At 58.8% G+C, this 18,341-nt stretch overlaps 1 protein-coding gene across 5 annotated transcripts in view; it reads right to left on the bottom strand.

The window, feature by feature from the left end:
- Window positions 1–18,341, bottom strand: part of LDB3 (LIM domain binding 3) — a 61,220-nt gene that overhangs the window by 40,784 nt on the left and 2,095 nt on the right. For 3 of the 5 annotated variants that reach the window (XM_045569041.1, XM_045569044.1, XM_045569043.1), the window contains exons 3-6: window positions 11,176–11,327; window positions 10,681–10,756; window positions 5,409–5,431; window positions 4,181–4,384 (exon numbers count right to left, since the gene is read on the bottom strand). In XM_045569041.1, coding sequence (XP_045424997.1) covers window positions 4,181–4,384; window positions 5,409–5,431; window positions 10,681–10,756; window positions 11,176–11,327 — 455 coding nt within the window. Of the gene's footprint in view, window positions 1–4,180; window positions 4,385–5,408; window positions 5,432–9,232; window positions 9,583–10,680; window positions 10,757–11,175; window positions 11,328–18,341 lie in introns of all 5 variants that reach the window. The other 2 variants (XM_045569040.1, XM_045569042.1) reach the window with 1 other exon arrangement.

An 18,341-nucleotide genomic window follows, 5' to 3' on the forward strand; every position in this document is an offset into this window, starting at 1 on the left:
CCAGAACCCCCTATGTCCAGTGCCTCCTGGCCCGGATCAGACTGTAGGGCAGCAATGATCAAAAGCCTTACAGGTGCCCACTAACCCCGGCCAGGGGGCCAGAGGATCCAGGCTGCCCAGCCCACCCTCTCAAAGGTTAGGGAGGCACTCAGGTGAAGCTCGTAGCAATGACAGACTGTTGGTCCAGCCTTGTCCTCTTATAGATGCTGAAACTGAGGTCCAGAGAGGCCAGCCAGCTAGCTCCAAGTTACAGCAGGTAGGGCCCCATTGAGCTGCAGCCCACGCTTCCCAGCTTCTAGCCTAGTGTCCTTCCCATCTGGCTCTCTGCAGTCACAAGGGCTCAGGAAGGCCACTTCTGACCACTGGAGCCTTACAGAGATGAGATGCTTTGTGCCTGGAGACATGACCCAGCCCAGACCCGTCCTGGCCAGCATCCTCCTGCCTGTCTCCCCCTTCCCCTCAGAGGGCTGGCTGGCTGGGAGAGGGATCTTTCCAGTGCCCATGTCTTCTACCCTCTCTGCAAGGAGCTGGACAGAGAACTGGCCTGGTCTCCCATGTCTGGCTCAGGGTGGGCTACAAGCACAGAGGTAGAGAAAGGTGATTGAGGTTAGGTGTAGGTGCCCCTATTTCCCTGAAGGCTCTGCCCTGGCCTGGAGAGCTACAGGTATAGGCAGCCTGTGGTTGGGATCAGGCGGGGAAGACCAGCAGCTCCCTCTGGGGTCCAGTCAGGGAGGAGCCAAGGAGAGGGAAGAAACTCGCTCTTGCTAGGAGAGGCCATTTCCGGCATAGGGAGGAGTCCCAAGGGCTCCTGAGGTCTTTGGGTGAGATGGACAAAGGAAGGCACAACGTGGTGTCCCTGGTCCTGGCTCCTGGCCTGCCAGGAGGAGAGGGAAGAAGGAGCATAGAGTGTGCCCTGCGAGACGGAACGTGTGGCCCCAAGCCCAGGCCCTGCCCTTGAGCCTGCCTACGTGGAGCTTTGCGATCCAGAGAGCAGACCGGAGGTGACTGCTGCTTTTTCCCGGGGACGTGCCCATGAGGAGCTCCCCTGTGCCTTTCTCAGCTCCAAGGGCTCAAGAAAGCTGCCAGGCATGAGTGCTTGGGACTCAACATTGCTGGCATCGTTTCCACAAACTGAAAGACCAGGGACTCATGTTGCTGGTGCAACAGAGGCTGGAGTCAGATGAGGGACTTTTGCGCCTTTCAAGACACCAAGACTTAGGCAGAACATGCGAGGAGAGGATGAAACAGGCCCTGCAGTCCTGGGGGCCTGGGCGCAAGGCCACTCTCTGGACCACTTCTGGCTTATTCTTCTTGACACAGAAAACATGCCATGGTCACTGTGACATCAAGGTTACCTCTGGCATTTACCCCACTATGCCCTGTCCCAAAATATGATTCATCTTTCACCTCTCATAGATGGCCGTGGCAGGGACTGGCTCCTGCAGGTCCATCTCCTGTGAGGATTCTGGGGAGTGGCCTCGAAGAGTTTACCTTGCCACCCTCTAGCCCTGAGTCACGGCCAAGTGTGGATTCGGACATTCAGGTCTATGCTGTCCCAGTGCAAATTGGAAAGGGTAGGGGCAAGGCAAGAACACAGGGGTGCACCCCAGCCTGGGGGCAGTGCAGTGTGAGTGTCGTTACTCTGCAGCCACAGTGACATTATTTGGGGCAAACCCCCAAAGACAAGTACTTTCCTGAGCTGGCTGCAGGGGATGTCGTTTGGCTATGAGGTGGGTGTGAGGAAGAACGTGGACTGAGCACGTGGGCTGACCACAGGTCCTCAGACACATCCCACCAAACCCACACACCATCCTGCAACCAGACAGACGGACGACGGGACACTGCGTGGTCTACTTACGCCAGCGGCAACACCCTGCCAAGCAGAGGGAAACCCAGCCGTGAGTATGCGTCCATCATGGGATGGCAGAGGGCAGCGCACACAAGAGAGCGGGGTTAGGATCAGAAATGAGTTATGGGAGTGGGGGAGTGAAGGAGGAAGAGGAAGAGAAAAAGAAAACGGTCAGTGAGGAAGGAACGGCGGAAATTAACAGCAGAAACGGGAGCACGTTATGGCCGAGAGGGCTGCCCACTGGCACCACGGCAGCGTCAGCCCAGCATGGCGGCGTTAAAAGGAAGGGGAAAGGATGGTCCTTTCCAGGCAGCAAGGGAAGGGAAAGGGAGGGACGGGAACAGGAGGGAGATGGGAAAGGTCCTTTGAGAAGCCTAGATTAATCAATAGTGCGCCATGTTCCGAAAACTATGGATACCCTAGTGGTAAAACCAAACAATTGCCGTATTCTCAGGTGCAGGAAAGAGTTAGTGAAGAGCAGCTCTTCCATTATTGTCCACTGAACTTCCCTTTGGCGTCTGCTACCCCTTTTAAGAGCACACCAAGGACACACGCGGCAAAGAAATGTTAACAGGAAATCCCTGTTAGCTCTTGAGCTTAGTCAGGCAGCCTTGTTTTTCTGGGCACACATGAGCTAATGGCTGTGTTTTTAAACTTGCATGGTCATATTTTCTGCTTTGAATGATGGAATTAAATAAATCAACATTGCCCAGAGTTACGCAAAGCCAGCAGCCCCAAGCCTGAGGGGTCTGAGACCTGCAGCTCTGGGACAGGTGACCTCTGCCCCCTGGTGGCCCAAAAGCAGTACTGCGGCCCCAAGAGGGCACCAGGCTCCTCAGGCCCAGAGAGCCCAGGAAGGCCACACCAGCCCTCATCCTTTGGCCTCTGGAGCCTGCCCTTCATAACTGTATGCACACCATGGCCACAGGGGCTGGGCTCTGGAAAGGCCAAGCAGTGTAGGGGTTATCTGTGACTTTTCAGCCCCTCTAGCCCTCTTATAACATCTGTCTTCCTAGCTTCAGAAAAAAAGTACAGCTGTCATTTTAAGACTTTTTGCCTTGGCCGGGCGCGGTGGCTCACGCCTGTAATCCTAGCACTCTGGGAGGCCGAGGTGGGCGGATTGTTTGAGCTCAGGAGTTCTAGACCAGCCTGAGCAAGAGCAAGACCCCGTCTCTACTAAAAATAGAAAAGAAATTATACGGACAACTAAAAACATATATATAGAAAAAGTGAGCCAGGCATGGGGCACATGCCTATAGTCCCAGCTACTTGGGAGGCTGAGGCAGTAGGATCGCTTGAGCCCAGGAGTTTGAGGTTGCTGTGAGTTGGGCTGATGCCACGGCACTCACTCTAGCCCGGGCAACAGAGTGAGACTCTGTCTCAAAAAAAAAAAAAAAAAAAAAAAAAAGACTTTTTGCCTTGACTTGTTGGGGATCCTGACCCAGCGATAAGATGTTGCCCAAAGAGATAATTAGCCAGTTCCGTAAGTCAACACTAGGGTACTCCCAAGTAGAAAACAGTAAGGCACAGTGTGTGTGTGCGGGTGCATGTGTGTAAGAAAGAGAGACAACACACAAGAGAGAGAGAGAGAGAGAGAGAGACAAGGAGGAAGACAGAGAGAGAGAGAGAGATAGAAAGACAGAGGCAGAGAGAGGTCCCATTAATGTTCGCACTATTAGCATTTTTCATCCACAAACGATTTTCAGCCAACTCTTTCCCTACTCAACCCTCCAATTCCCCAATCATAACTAAAGGGCAAATTCCAGGAACGAAGATGTCTGAAATCCCACTGCCCTGAGACCAAGAGGAGGAGGGAGGTGCCCATCGGTGTTGACTGACTGCCAACAACATCTCCGATGGTTAGACCCAGGCCCCTTCCCAAACCAGAAACCCAGCCACGTATTTGAATTGACTGTCATCGCAGGAAGAACACGGCACCACCCCCCTGCAAAGAAGGGCTTAGCTGTGAGAGGCCTGGGGCCTCCAGAAGGTGCCCCTTGTTAAGACGACTGCAGAAGTCTCTTCCTAAGCCAGCTCCTCACGGGGCCTGGGAAAGTGCAGAGGCTGTGAAAGGCACTGAGGAGCCACCATATTCTGCGTTTTGCCACCCTTCTCCTAAGGCTGACCATGAGACAGGTTCTGAAGAGAGGACAGCCACGTTCCAGAAGGCCCTGGCGAAGACTGGCTCCCCTCCAAGGGCCTGTGCCCCCGGGAGGTCCAGGGTGAGGGAGGAAAGCTGGTCCCGATGGCCTGGTCCCCTGGGCTCTGCGGACGATGAGCCCCGGTGTGTGGCAGAGGCGCTGAGGACGGTGGAGGAGGGGAGGCGCTTACCCGCTGAAGTCGCTGCCCTGGGCCTGCGCCTGCCCGGCGATGGCGTCCATGATGGCGTCCTGAGAGTACATGCTGATGGGCGTGTTGTACTGCGCGTGGATGATGGTGGCCTTGCCGCCCAGCCCCTTCACCTCAATGGGCTTGTGGGTGGACAGGGCCGAGTCCTTCAGGGCGCTGGGGTTGAAGCGTTCCTGGTAGTCGGCGCTGGGGAGGGGCGCGTGAGGACGGGCAGGGAGGGGGAGGAGAAAAGGGCAACAGGAGGTGGTTACATGGGTGGTCAAGGCACGGGCTGCTGGTGGTGGGTGTCCAGAGAGATCTCCCAAAGCCGCGGCCCTGATCCCACACAGGCTACACAAGGCCCCCGGCTGTGGGTGCGCCGGGTCTGGTCAGGAAAATCCTCAGCACCCTCCGCAGAGCCGGGTGCAGGAGGCTTTCCCAGGTCCCCTGCAGGGCCTGGCTCAGCCAGCTGCCTCCCAGGGTGCGCAGGGTGGGGCCAGGCATGGAGAGATCTCCTCCACACACAGCAGCGGAGGCAGGGGTTGGAGGTCAGGGACAGGCGCTGGGCCACGTGTGAGAGGCAGCGGCAGCCCAAGCTGAGTCCAAAATGCCCTGAAGGTGAGAAGCAGCCCCACTGGGCACCCACAGGAGTTCTGAGCAACGACGTTCCTCCAAGACAGGCCTGTCCTGCAGGCCCCCCCCTCAGCGGCCTGGGGCTCTGCTCTTCCGGATGCTTCAGTGCAGGAGTTTCTTCTTCAGAGCAGGGGTGGCCCAGGGCTCTTCAGTCCAGCTTGCTGTGTGTCCCGCCAGCCTCTACGCATGGGAGGCTCTTCCCTCCAACCGATAGGTGTGCCCCCCAGGCAAAGACAAGATCAGGAGCAGCCCTTCTGAGGGGTCCCGCCGGGACAGAATGGTCTTCAGGCTCGCACAGGCCCGGTGGCAGCGCACCCCCACCCCCCAGCCAGCCTGCGCATCTTAAGCAGCTGCAGCAGGAAATCAGGATCGAAATTGGAATCATCCATTGGAGTCCCCACTCCTACCCCCAGAACGCCTCCGCTCCACACTCCAGCTTCACACACATGCAGGCTCCCCCAGGAGCACAAATGCACCCCCACTCACACATGCACACACGCACACACATGCCGGCAGCACACGCTGTCCACGCCAGACTCGCAGACGCATGCTGGGGTCGGCACACAAGCGCACACACATGCTGTCCTTCGATACTAACTTGGCTGGAGAGTTGGCTACCACCTGGGGAGGAGAGAAGGGCAAAGAAGACAGGGTGATCAGAGCGAGGCTCCTGCCAGGGGCAGTGTGAGCGCGGGGACCATCCTCAGACTGGTCATTATGGAGGCAGAACAGCACTGGGTGGGGAGAGTCAGCAGCGAGGAGGGGAGAGAGCTCAGAGTCGGGACCCCCCCTGACACAGCAGTGTTTCCCTTTCGGTGGCCCCCAGTGCCCTCAGCTCTGCCAGGGAAAAAGGTTTTCTTGTCCATCTTCATGTACATCTTTATGCACCATGTATATGAATCCCCCACATTCAGCCCAGCTTTAGGCCCTCGAGAGGAAGCTGGGAATGGGGACAGGCCCAGCTATGGCTGCTACGGAGAGGGCCACAGCCCAGGTGCCTCCCTGCCAACAGCAGCTCTGCCCCTGTTCCACGGGGGCAGCTCTGGAGTTCTGCCCCCGCAGCTGCATTGCAGTGATGCTGGGGGTTGGGGTATGCGGCAGGGTTACCCACAGCCCTCGGCTGCTCTGTCTCCCAGAAGAGGGCCAGGCAGCCCTGGCTTCTCTTCCTGGGGTACAGAGGTAGGGAGTGGTGCAGTACCCAGGGACCAGTCCTAAAGGCCCGTGGACTAGCCATGAGGCAGGAAGGAGGACTAAGGAGGCTCAGGGAGAAATGTGAGTCCAAGGTTTGCTGCAGCAAAGCCCCCAGCCGAGGCAGCCTAGCTTGGACACCATGGAGGGACCCCACTCCTCACTCTCATCTAAGAGCCAGCTTCCTGGAGCATGGTCTCCTTAGGGGAAGCACTGTCTATATCACATTTCTTTAAATGCATATTCCCTGCAGCAGCAGACCCTGTGGCCAGTGGCCCTGTGTGAAGCCGGAGACGGAGACAGTGTGGAACGTCGTGGGCTCTGTCCCCAAACCCTGCCACCTTCCTGGATCTGCTCACCATGGGCTCAGGGTCAGGGAGCCTGGGCCTCAGCTGGCCTGGCCCTGGTTGTCCCATGGCCAGAACCCTGGGGAGCTGAGCTAAAGTCAGGGATCCCTCGCCCCAGGGAGCCACATGGTAGCCTTGCTTGGCCCCGGACCCGCTACTCTCTTAGAGCTGATAAAATTCCCTCTGTCCTCCCAGGCTCAAAATAGCTGCAAGTGGTGCTATATTAGGAAAGGGCCAGCATGGGGCATCATTCCTTCTCCATTTTTGGCCAGTGCTGACAGCTGCAGGGTCAGCGCTTGCCCCTGACCAGCCCAGTGCCCCTGCAGAGGGCAGTGTTGGCCTGGTGGGATGGGGCTGCCAGCTCCTTCTTTGGCCTTGATTCCTGCTCCCAGCTCAGCCTCCCTCTCCCCCTTGAGGCCCAGGGCTGGGATGACTGCAGCAGACACATATCTGAGAGGAGCCGGTGCCCAGGTTTTGGGGAAGATGAGCCTAAGATGTGAGACCTGCCCAGGGGCCCTCACACCAAGTGGCCTGAGGGATGCTGTCTTTCAATGCCAGCCCCAGAGAGGATGAGAAGGGAGCTGCAGAGATGCCCAGGCCCTTGTACCCCATCTGTTCCTGTCCACCCCTCCCAAGAGGATACAAGCTGCCAAAGAATTGCACTGCAAGCTGCCCAGGGGAGAGAGTAGGGGAAGGGGCTTCCTTTTGGAGCCAGACAGGACAGAGTTCAAATCCTGACCTTGCGTCTTCCTAGAACTGTGACTCTGGGCAACTTACCCACCTGTCTCGGCCGCATTCATTAAATTGAGATGGCGGTGCTCACCGCACAGGGGGACTGTGCAGACTAAGCCCTCAGCATGGGATAACGGACAGACACCAGGATTAGCACTTGCTGACACTGCTGCCTGCGAGCAGTTAGACACTTAGCAAAGGTGGTGGCCTGGGCCCAGCAGAGGCTGCCCTGGGCTAGCCCAGGTTAGAAGCCCCAGCCCCTCCTGCCGACACTGCCCTGCGACAGCAGCATCAGCTTTTACTTTGGATGAAGCACCCAGGACACTCCCTCCCCCAGCCTGTCCTCCCTTGGAGGAAACTGTTGGACTCTGCTGCTCTGAGTGTCAGGTAATAATTTACATATTTGTCAGGTCCTGCCCCTGTGCCAGCCAACGGGAGGGCACCTCAGGAGACATGGGAAGTGGGGATGGGGCTGGCCCCTGACTTCCCTGAGCAGGTAGATAGGGAATGCAGGGTGGAGTCAGGCTGACCTGGGTACCAGCCCTGTCTGCCACTTACTAGCTGTGTGACCTTGGGCAAATTACTCACCCTCTCTGAGCTTCTATTTTCCAGCTGTATGATGGCGGAAATAATGCCCACTTCTGGAATTGTCAAGAGAGTTGTTAGATAGAGTTCCTGAGAGTTAAAGCATACGGACTGTTAGCTGGCCCCCAGCCCAGAGTAAAGGCTCAGTAAAGGGAGCCACTGGTCATCACTGCAGGTGGTCCTCCTGGGTGTCCCAGGCCACCAGAGGCCAACCTCCCCACCTGGGGCCAGTCCCAGAAAGTACCGGGAAGACCTACAGCCCAACAGAGGCAGGGCAAGGAGGCCATCTCTGTTCTACCATTCCCTGAGTTTTCTGACAAAAGCCCTTTGCTGGGAAACCCTGGCGGGTACATATGGCTCTGCCACCTTGGTCAGGGAGGCCCAGCTCCACTCGGGACCCCAGAAAGAGCAGAGGAGCTGGGGAGGCTGGAGATCTCTAGGGAGCAGTGATGGTGGGGCACAGGTGCCCTCTGCAGTAAGGGCAAAGGGAAGGTGTGGGCTTGGGTCCGACTGGCCAGGTCCCGCCTTTGACTCTTCTGCACACTAGCTGGCGACTGCAGGCAGTGACGGTCCCAGGTGCCATGCAGTGAGTTATCACAGAACAGAACCCAGTGCTTTACACGTGCTGTCTTCTTTATCCTCCCCCAAATGCCGAGACAGGACAGTGTGATTCCTCCCACCGCACAAATGAGCAGCCTGAACCACTAGGCTCTAGTGCCTAAATCAGCCTGCTCTGCCTTTAGCACCCAGAGATAATTGTGCCGACTGCGCGGGGCAGTAGTAGAAGTTAAAATCAGATAGCAAGTGCGAAGTGCTTGGAAGCTAATACATGCTCAGTGTGGGGGCTCCCTTTCCTCAGCCCCCTCCACGATGCCCTGGTTCCTTGTCCTAACTTCTGTGCTTGTAGAGTCCCAGCAGCTAGACTGTGGGGGACATGGCTGCTGTTCTTCTCCCAGCCCTTTTCTCCTTGGGGGCCTGCTTCCCTGCTGCCCTGCCCTGGCCAGGTTCAGTCCTGCAAGCCCACTCCCCTCCCACCATTGCTGAGTTTCTCCGTACACAGCTCAGGCACTGCCTCCTCTAGGCAGTCTTCCCAGACTACTCCCAGTCCCAGAGAACTTGCCCTTCCCCCTCTCTAACTCTTCTCTGCTCCTGCCTCAGTGCTCCCAGAGGGACAGGGAACAGCCTGTCTCCTTGCCCCATAGCTCTTGAAGAGGGTGGCCTGGTGTGAAAGTTTTGGAAGTCAGAGTCTCCTGCACTCAGGCCTGGCTTGGCCACTTAGCAGCTGGACAACTGGACTATGACTTAACCTTCTCTGAGCCTCAGTTTCCTCCTCTGCAAAATCTGACATGTCACCCAGGGTGGTCATGTGAAGCAATGACCTGCTCAGCTCAAGACAAACGTCGGTAGGATCATTGCTTGCATTGCTCTGAGTTTGCACTGCCTCCTGGGCCTGGGCCTGGCTGGATTGGGGCCAGCTCCTTGCTCTGACCACCTGACCAGGACTCTGCCAAGCACTGAGGACCCAGGTGGCCCCAGACCACCACTGGTGAGCTGCATGCCCGTTACCTACCCTCCTGGGAGTCCGGCACCCAAGGCCTTCCCTCGGAGGCTCATCTGGTACATCTGAGCCATCTCCCTCAGGGTCTCTGCCGAGTACAGGCCAATGGGGTTGTTATACTGCCTCGGCTGGCTCGAGCCCCGTAGGACTTTTGGGCCCGGTGGGTCCCGGGCCCTCTCCGGGCTGGCCCGTGGAGGGCCGGGGTCAGAAGCCTCCGTAAGTGAGGAGAAGGCGCAGGGCTGGGAGAAGGCAGGGCTAAAGGTGGGCCTGAGCTCCGGGGTGCCTGGGGTGCCCGGGCCGGCCCTCGCCTCAGGGCTGGGGCTGGGTGCCGCCAGGCTGCCGTTCATGTCCAGAGCAGGGTCCTGGCACAGAGCAGCGCCATGCAGGGGAGAGAGAAGAGAGTAGTTAGAGGCCACACATGTCCCAATGCTTCCGCATGGACCTGAAACAGATGCGTTAGTGTGAGCACCTAGCCCGCTCTGCCCAGAGCACCGGGACGGGGCACCTGGAGGGGAAGGGTGTTGGAGGAGTAGGGGAGGCTCACGGCTCCTGGCCCGGAGGCTGGCAGCTGGGCAGAATGCAAAGCCCTGCACAGAAGCCAAGGCAAGCCTGCTGGCCCCAGGGGTCCCCTCCATCCTGAGTCTGTTGCTGGGCTGGCTGTGGCAGGAGGGGTGGGGGTGCAGGAGGGGAAGCCAAGGAAGTAGGTGGCTGGCACTGAGCCTCTCTGCCCAGCTCTGCAAGCATCTCCCAAGCGGCCCTCCGCCACTTCCCTGGTCTGTGACCCACCCGCCCCTGTCAGCCTCTTCTTCCCTGTCCCCACCCTACCCCATCTGCCCCACTGGACAGCAGGGGTCAGCCTGAGGTCACACAGGGGGAACAGCTGGGGGAGTGAAGGCTGGGCCTCCGATTGAGCTAGCTGCTCAGAGGGAGCTTGGGAAGGGCCCAGGCACAGAGTGAGGTCTGGGGCCCGGGCTGGCTTCCCCCATGTCTGAGTCTAAGGCCACCCACCGCCAGCACGTGTGTGCCGGGCTATGGGGCTGTGCAGTGGGGAGGGCAGGTGGGGAAGTGGAAATCAGAGGGAGCAATCCTGTGTGGAGGAGAAACTGAGGCCCCTCCGGCCTGGGAGCTCCTCCTGGGTTGGTTGGCTCAAGCTGGGGCCTCGGCCAGTCAGCCCCAGCCCATCCCCCTCGGGCAGATGAAGGTGAGAGCCTTCTGGAAGCTTGTCCCCTGCCTGGCCAGGGGGCTGACCCCTCTCCTGAGACGACTACTGCCCAAGCTTGTTTCCCACCACACTCAGTGTTTCATGGGGGGCTTGAACGCCTCTCCCGGGGGCCTGCCCACTTCCCCACGGTCAGCCACGCAGGAGCAGGCATGGAGCAGGTCAAAGGTCAGGCAGGCCAGGGGCTGCAGTCCAGGAACCGCGGCTCAGAGCAGACCCGTCACCGACAGTCAGCACCTACCTTCTGGTGGGGGATCACCGGCAGAGGGGAGTGGACCGGGGGTGCTGTTGTGGAGATGGAAATGGGACGCTTTGACCTGGAGAAACCAAAAATGGGACCAAGTGAGGACGTGTCCCCTGAGGCCAGGAGCTCCTGCCTGGGCAGGGCTGGCGAGAGGAGAGCAAGAGGGAGCCGGGTGTGGGTCACCGCAAGAAGGCCTTGGTCACGGGCCTCTGCTATGTCCTTGGGAGGCTGCCTGGGCAGAGAGGAAGCAGGAGGACCCTGGCTCCCAGGACTAACGTGCTGGCAGCACTGGGACCACCCTCACGGAGCCTCATCCGTAAAGTGAGACCGTAACGTCTGCCTCTGGGTGCTTGACAATGACCTGGGCCAGGACTGTCCTTACCTTCCCACATGGCTCTGCAGCACAGGGCTGCCGTGCAATTGCTGTGGGACAGCCCCTCCTTTGGCCCCCCCCAGCGCCCATGCCCCGGGCTCTGGAGAGCCCCCACCTACTTCTGCAGGGTGAGGCTCAGGTTGTAGCTGGCAGACTTGATCTTGTTCTGAGCCTCCAGGTGGGTCATGGTGTCTGTGTTGACGCCGTCAATGGCCACCACGAGGTCACCCTGGCTGATCTGGGACTCGGCTGCCTTGCTGCCTGGAGTGATCTGATTGGACAGCAGAAGGGGGGTGAGTATAAAGAGGCGGTCCTGAGGATGGGCCAGTCCTTAGGGAAGAGTCACATGCAGACATCCCGTAGAGATCGTCATTTTGTCTTTCATTCACTGTGGCCAGTAGCAGCTCTCACTAAACCTGGTTCCTCTTCCTGGCACATGGCCACCACATTTCCTAGCACTTCGTATCTAACTGCAGCCATGGGACTAGCCCTGGCCAGCAGAATGAGGGTGGGAGCAACACACACCACTTCCAGTTCTGCCCCTAGCAACTGTCATTGCGACCCGCACTCTCTGTTTGTTGGCCGACAGGACGCAGAAGATGGAGAGGATGGCAGCTAAGCTGCTAACTGGAAGGGGCCTGGATCCTGGAGTCACTGCCTGGAGGAGAGATAATTAAGGAGCCCCATATTGGACATTGCATGAGTAAGACATTTTCACTGTGCTAAGTCATTAGGATTTGGGGGCTGTTTGTAACACTGGTTAGCCTACTGTAATCCCTGCACTCTGCAAACCCATGGAGACATGAGAGCTCAGACTCAGCATCACCCCAGAGACACTGCCAGGCCAGTGGGCAGGATAAATGCACCCGCACAAAAGTGCCCTAGTTCCAGGTGCTTTGTGCTACGTGGCAGGTGTGCAGAGGGCAGAGGGAGCTGACAACCCTGCCAGATGAGCAAGGTCAGCTGGGAAATGGGGTAGGGCCTAGGGCTCCGTAGCCAGCTTCATACCACTAAAAGGGAAAGTGACAGTATGGGGGCCAGTTTCCAAATCCTACACCCTGATGACATCACAGAATGTTAGAGTCTGGAGCCCCCATTTCCAGTGTGATCCCATAGAATGCCATTGAGATGCCACCCTGGGAACTTCCCATGAGATCTCAGGAGGGTCACACCCTTGAGACATTATTTGGGAAGCCGCTCCCAGTGACATCATGCACAATGGCAAATTCTGCATGCCTGGCCTCCAGTAATAGCCCCACCCACAGTGATATCATATGAGATGCAAAATTCCAGAGGGCCTAGTGACATCATCTAAAATGGCTTGATGGTCTGTCCCTAGTGACATTAGCAGCCTCACCCCTAAAGATGCCTCATGGAGTGTCAGGGAGACTCCTGCCCTACCCTCCCTGACATCGTATGGAATGCTGGTGCAGCCGATAGCACGCAGAACGGTCTTGTGACCTGACCCCACCACATCATGTTGGAGCCCCCCCATCACCGTGACATCATGAGGAATGCCATGCAGGCCCCACCCCCAGGGACATCACAGGAAAGAGGAGGCTCTGGAGCCCCTCCAAGCCGTGGCTGGAGGGTGTCCCTTGGCTTTGCTGCCCCAACACGCCCACCAGCCAGTTCTTCTGGCTTCTCTGGGCACATTGCAGTCACCTTTCTGGCTATAACCCAGGGACAAGGCCAGCTCCTAATGCTGGCAAAAGCCAGATTTTGGCCAGGGCCTGAGAACCATCCTAGAAGGAGCCTAGAAAGGACCTAGGGACAGTCCCTGGCCCCAGGTGCCAAGCCTGGGTGGGCCTCTGGCCAGGCCCTGGGTTTACAGACATGGACAGAAGCCTTCTGCCAGGCCCCTCACAAGGAACCCCCTTTCAAACCAGGGTACCCTACAACCACTAGTCTCCAGCCCAGATGGGCTCTATGGGGGGCGGGTGGCAGGAACTAAATTGTTTCCAAGTGACTGTATCACCAGTCACAGCAACACTGCCCCACAAATGTGGGTGATAATAGCAAGACCAGGGCAGCCCTCTCTCATTGCCATTAACCTGATGTTTCAGCCCTAGGGGCTGCGGTGCCCTCTTAAATATTGGCCACCTTGTGCCCAGAGCATCCCTCCCCCAGCCCCCGAATTTGCTGAGATGAGGCAAGAGAAACAAATGACTGGACTGTTGGGAAACCACAGCGACTGGCTTGCGAAGTGCAGCCTGCATGCCAGGCTCCACAGGGGCATCTTCGAGTTACTTAGATTTCTCAAAATACACACAGCCCCTATCCCCAAATTCACGGCCACAAGGAGCCTCTACTGATGACAGGAGTGTGCTGCTGTCTTTGAGTGTAGAGGTTGGACAAAGGGTAAAAAACACCAACATTGAAGGAAAACAACACTGTTCTAGACCGAAGGCCTCCTGAGGGCAAGCTGAGCTGCCCAGCCAGGACTTTCTGCAGAAAATCCACTGTCCCCACCTCTCTGGCTTCCCGTGCAGGGCTATGCTAGCTCCGACGTTTTATTACAGACATTTTCAAACAGTAAAAGTTGAAAGAATTCTAAAGTGAACACCCAAATACCCAGCACCACAGCTGTACAATAACATTTCACTCAACTTGCTCCATCCCACGCCCGCCCTGTGCTCCCATCCACCCATCTCATCGCCCAGGTGTTTCAAAGAAAGCTGCACAGCCCGGCACGCTTATGTTCGGGGTGAGTTTTGCAGTGAATGCCTATACCGTCCTAGTGAACGGCCCATGGGGCTCCCCTACAGCAGGACATCCCGATGGCAGGTCACCCCCATGGCAGGACACCCTCACAGCAAGGCTCCCCGCAGCAGGACACCCTAGACGCTTCTACTCATCTACAGGGGTCATCACCCTACAGCAGGGAGCTGGGTGGGCTGCTGCAGAAGGTCGGGGCCTGTGGCCACAGGGGGGATGCTGCCAGGAAGGACGGGAGTTGTGCCCAGAGGATCATGATGACAGCGTGAGCAAGGGCACCAGAATGACAGCCAAGAGAGGCTGGGGCCAGGTCAGGCTTGCCACAGGGCCGTCTGAATGATCCGCCTTCTTTGGAGCTGCCTTGGGGACATCTTTCTCCCTCAGTCATGGGCCAGCTCACGCCAATCCTTCCTGCTGGGTGTCTGGCACTTCCCCTTGTCCAGTCCTGCCTGGTCCCCCTCATCCTCAGGTGTGGGCTGGGGTGATCCTTGCTCCTGGGGGAGAGCCAGGCTCCCGGCACCCGGTCAGTGGCCAGACCTCCAGAGGGGAGCTGCTGAGCTGACTGCTGCCTGCCCCTGGCGCCCTTCCCTGCAGCTGTGCTGCTCATCAGAGCTCGGCCGGCCTGGCCTTTGGCTGCCCTGAGCAGGGCCCAACACCCCTCAGGGTGGGGGCTGGGGGTGCTGACAGCCTCTTAGAGGGAGGCGCTCTAGGTGGGATGGAGGCAGGGACCCTAAGGACGACTAAGGGCCATCAGATACCCTCCTTCCACTGCAGGAGCAGCCTGCCCCGGCCAGGGCAGGGGTGAGAGTGGGCACCCTCGGTCCCTTGCCCAGAGCCCAGGGCTCACGAAGAGTGTAGTCCAGGCATGACCTTTCCATGTCTCTGACAGAGTCAGACAGACTCCACCCTCCTCTGTTTGCTGTGTCCCAGAAAGGACCCAAAGTACCCAAATCCTTGGAGGGTTGGATTTTTTAGATCTTTCTATTTCGTTTTGAGCATTTAAATGCCTCTTTTGAATGAGTGTTTCATTCCTGCTTCACTTTTCAGTCTTTTCCAGCTAATGGCCCCCTCAAAACTGGGAACCCAACCCTGGGCAGAGCCTAGAGCAGCCTCAGGGTGGGGGCACCGAGCTCCTGTCTCTAATGTGCAGAGACAGGCTCCAGGTGTTTGGAAGCCAGGATCAGCCACCTGGGCTCCAGGAGCCCTTCTGCCTTGCTGGGCTGAATGAGTCTTAGGGCACCCCAGAGGGTGGCCCAGGGAGAGCTGGTGCCAGAGCCACCTGCGTGTGCCTAAGGGGGAGCACAGGAGAAGCAGCTTTGGTATGAGCCGGACTCCAGGCTGCAGTGCCAGCCTCCAAGCTCTCGAGTGTCAAAAGAGCCACAATGCCTTTCTCTTGGGATTGTCGTGGGGATTACATTATTAAATGGGGTATTATATAAGAAGGGTGTGGAGCTGAGAAAGTTTCAGGGGAGCTCCAAACCAAGGAAGCACAAGTGCTATCCTCAGACGGTGCCAGCGGGGCTGAGACTGGCAGGCCACGTCCCCGGGCTCCATAGGAAACAAGATCCGGAGCTGGCAGAGGGTGGAGGGTGAGGGGCCAGCCCTGACTGACCAGTTCGGAGCCAGCCTGCTGTCCCTAGAGGGGCCTGGATGTCGGGGGGAGGGGAGAAAAGTTCTGTCCAGGGTCCCAGGGAAATAAGGTGCCAGCCAGGGCTCCGGGCGCACCCATGCCCTCGGCTCCTATTTCCCCAGGTCGCTGGCAGCAGGGAGGGCAGCTGGGCCTGCAGAAGTTTCCAGCCATCACTCCTGGTGCTCCAAACCAGACAGGCCCCTTCTAGATCTGCCAGTGTAGGTGTGGCAGGTGGGTGCTGAGGGCAGGTAGCCGATGCTCAGGGTGGGGCAGCTTCCAGCAGCTCCTCCTCCTGCCCTCTGAGGCCGACCACCCCCGGGAGCCCTAAGTGGATTGTAACATCATATGATTAAATTACTTTCCCCTCTGGTCTCCCCTGGGGCCTTGCCCCATCCCTCACCCTCTCACTGGAACCTTCTGCTTCCTCCTGGCTGATAAATGAGCCAGAGTCCCTTCCGAGCTCCAGAAATGGCTGCTCCCGCCTTCGAGGCTCCGACTGGCTACTGCTGTCCTCCTGTCCCTTCTCCGCCTCCAAACTTCTCCGAGAAGTGACCGTGGGTCCTGCCCCTGCTATCTCCCCGCCCCTCACGCTCAGCTGTCTGCCTTTGGCCCCCACCACTTCACACATGCCAACCACCTCCCTGTGTCTACAGCGAGGGGCCACAGCCCCCTGGCCTGCTGAGTCCCCACTGCCTCCCCTCCTCCTGTGCAGGCCACCACTCCAGCTGTGTCCCAAGAGTGGCCAGTAAATGTCCTCGTGGGCACTGGCTCTCAGGGGGCCCCAGCAAGGCCCACTTCACGCCTCCTAGGATGGTCCTGGGTGGAGGCGGAGCCTGGCCCCACAGGGGCGGAGGAGCTGTGTTTGGGAGTGGGAGGGCTCGGTGTGGGGGGTGGGGGCCCCTCGTGGTCAGGGGCAGCCCCTAGATGGGGGGACCATACAGAGGGGGAAGGAGACCCAGGGAACTGGGCTGCCCCACAGTGCCTTCAGCGCAGGAAACTGGGGCTGCCATGCAGCTGTCCTTGCCTTGTGTCCTGCCCAGGGGCCTCTGAGGGCCGAGGTCGCTCCCAGGACCCAGCTGGCCTCAAGACTGCTCCCTTCAGAGCCCACAGGGTCAGAGACAGCTCTGGGCAGAGGGAGGCCTGGCCTGGGGGACCTCTAACAGTGCGTTTCCCAGCTGTGAGTCTGCCACTATCTTCCCCTGTTGACAGATGGATGCTGGGGGCAGCCCTGGGCGGCCTGCCTGACCTTCAGTGGGGCTATAAACAGCGCAGCCTGTCAGCACTGCTAAGCGCTGCCCAAAACCCAGCACTTTGTGCTCTGGCAGCCTTGAAATTCCAGGAATTGCCGGCACAGATACCCCAGAATAGTCTCAGCCCATCCCCCCTCCACCACACAGAGACCCTCTGTCCCCACTGTAGCTGGCAGAGTCTGGTAAATACCGGAACCAACACCAGCAGAGGAGCAGAGGTGTGCTGGGGGAGGCCTAGGGCTGGAGGCCCTCCAGCAGAGGACGGGCCCCTCTGGGCAGGGCCGGGCCGGGCCACACCACTCCCCCAGCCTCACAACCAGCCCGGGGACAGCAGGTGGAAACCATTTTCACCAGTGCCTGCCAGCGCTCTCACTCATGTGCAACTATCCCCATTTTAAAGGTGAGAGAACTAAGGCCGAGCAGGTAAACTGACTTTTCTAAGGTGACACAGCTGAGAGTAGCAGAGCCGAACAAAAGCACATGCCTCTTGCATAAAGCCGGGGCGTAACAGGCACTGAGGGCCAAAGCCCCAGCCCACAGTCCCAGCCTCTGGCCAGTTGCTGGGGCAGGGGTAGGGGCTGGGCCGTTGGAGAAGCGGCAGGGTCGGGGAGGGTGGCTGAGAGGGCAGCTCATGTTGCAGGCCCAGCCACACCTGTCCGGGATAAATAAAGGCGCTTCCCTCCACCCTTTGCTTCCAGTCTTCCTCCTGAGCCCCCTTGTCTGTGTGCCTCAAGCTGAGACCCACTGAGGGGGGGCCTTGCTGGGCTGCCCCTGCCCCAGGGTTGATGCTGTGGGCCATGGGGGGTGGGTATGGGAGCCACCCAGCCTGCAGGTGGCCGACAGCTGAGAGGGGACAGGCCCTACTGCGTGCCTTTCTGCTAGTCCTGTGTCACAGGGACACAGGAGTTCCACCCACGGCCACCTCTGCCCCACGAGTCTCAGTCTCCTGGGCCCGAAGTAGGCGATGGTCCCAGCCTGCCTGCCTGACCACCTTCTCAGGCTGGCAGCAAATGTGCCCAGGGCGGCAGGACCCTGCTGAGAAGGGCCGGCTCTGCCTCTGCCGATCCATCCATCACAGTGCCAGCGCCTCTGGCGCCCTGGAGCAGAGGCTCAGGCCGGGCACTTGGCCCACGGTGGGAAGCTGGATGGGGCTGGGGTGGGAGTGGGGCTCCTCCAGAGCACTCTGGCCCGGAATCCCCCGAGGGGGATGTTCCTGGTGTGGAGGGTCCTTGTGAGCCCCTGCAGGAAATACCACAGCCACGCAAGTGCCTGTTAGTGCTGCCTGGCCAGCAGCACCGAGCCAGGGACGCCCCAGCACAGGGTATCAGCGGCTCCACCAGAGGAATTTGTCAAAGGGCTCCAAGTCCTGGGGAGGGCTCCAGCACCCAGCCCAGCCTGCTTAGGTGATTTGGGGTGTGTCCCTGAAGGAAACCGAGAGGCCATCACACCCATCCCCCGATACCTTGCCTGAGCTTCAGGTTCTATTTTTAAAAGTCCCCCCAGTCATTGGATCCAGTACCTCCCAATACACCCCCTCCTGCAGTAAGGACATTCCTCCTGTTATCTAGCTTAAGGCCTCTGTGCTGCCATTTAAGCCCCTGGCTGGCTGGGGCCAGATGGCGCATAGACCCTGGGTGAGGTCATTGGCTATCCTGAGTGCCACTGAGCCAGTGGCTAATTTGCACCC

The sequence above is a fragment of the Lemur catta genome, chromosome 14 (genome assembly GCF_020740605.2).
Source record: "Lemur catta isolate mLemCat1 chromosome 14, mLemCat1.pri, whole genome shotgun sequence".
NCBI lineage: Eukaryota > Metazoa > Chordata > Mammalia > Primates > Lemuridae > Lemur > Lemur catta.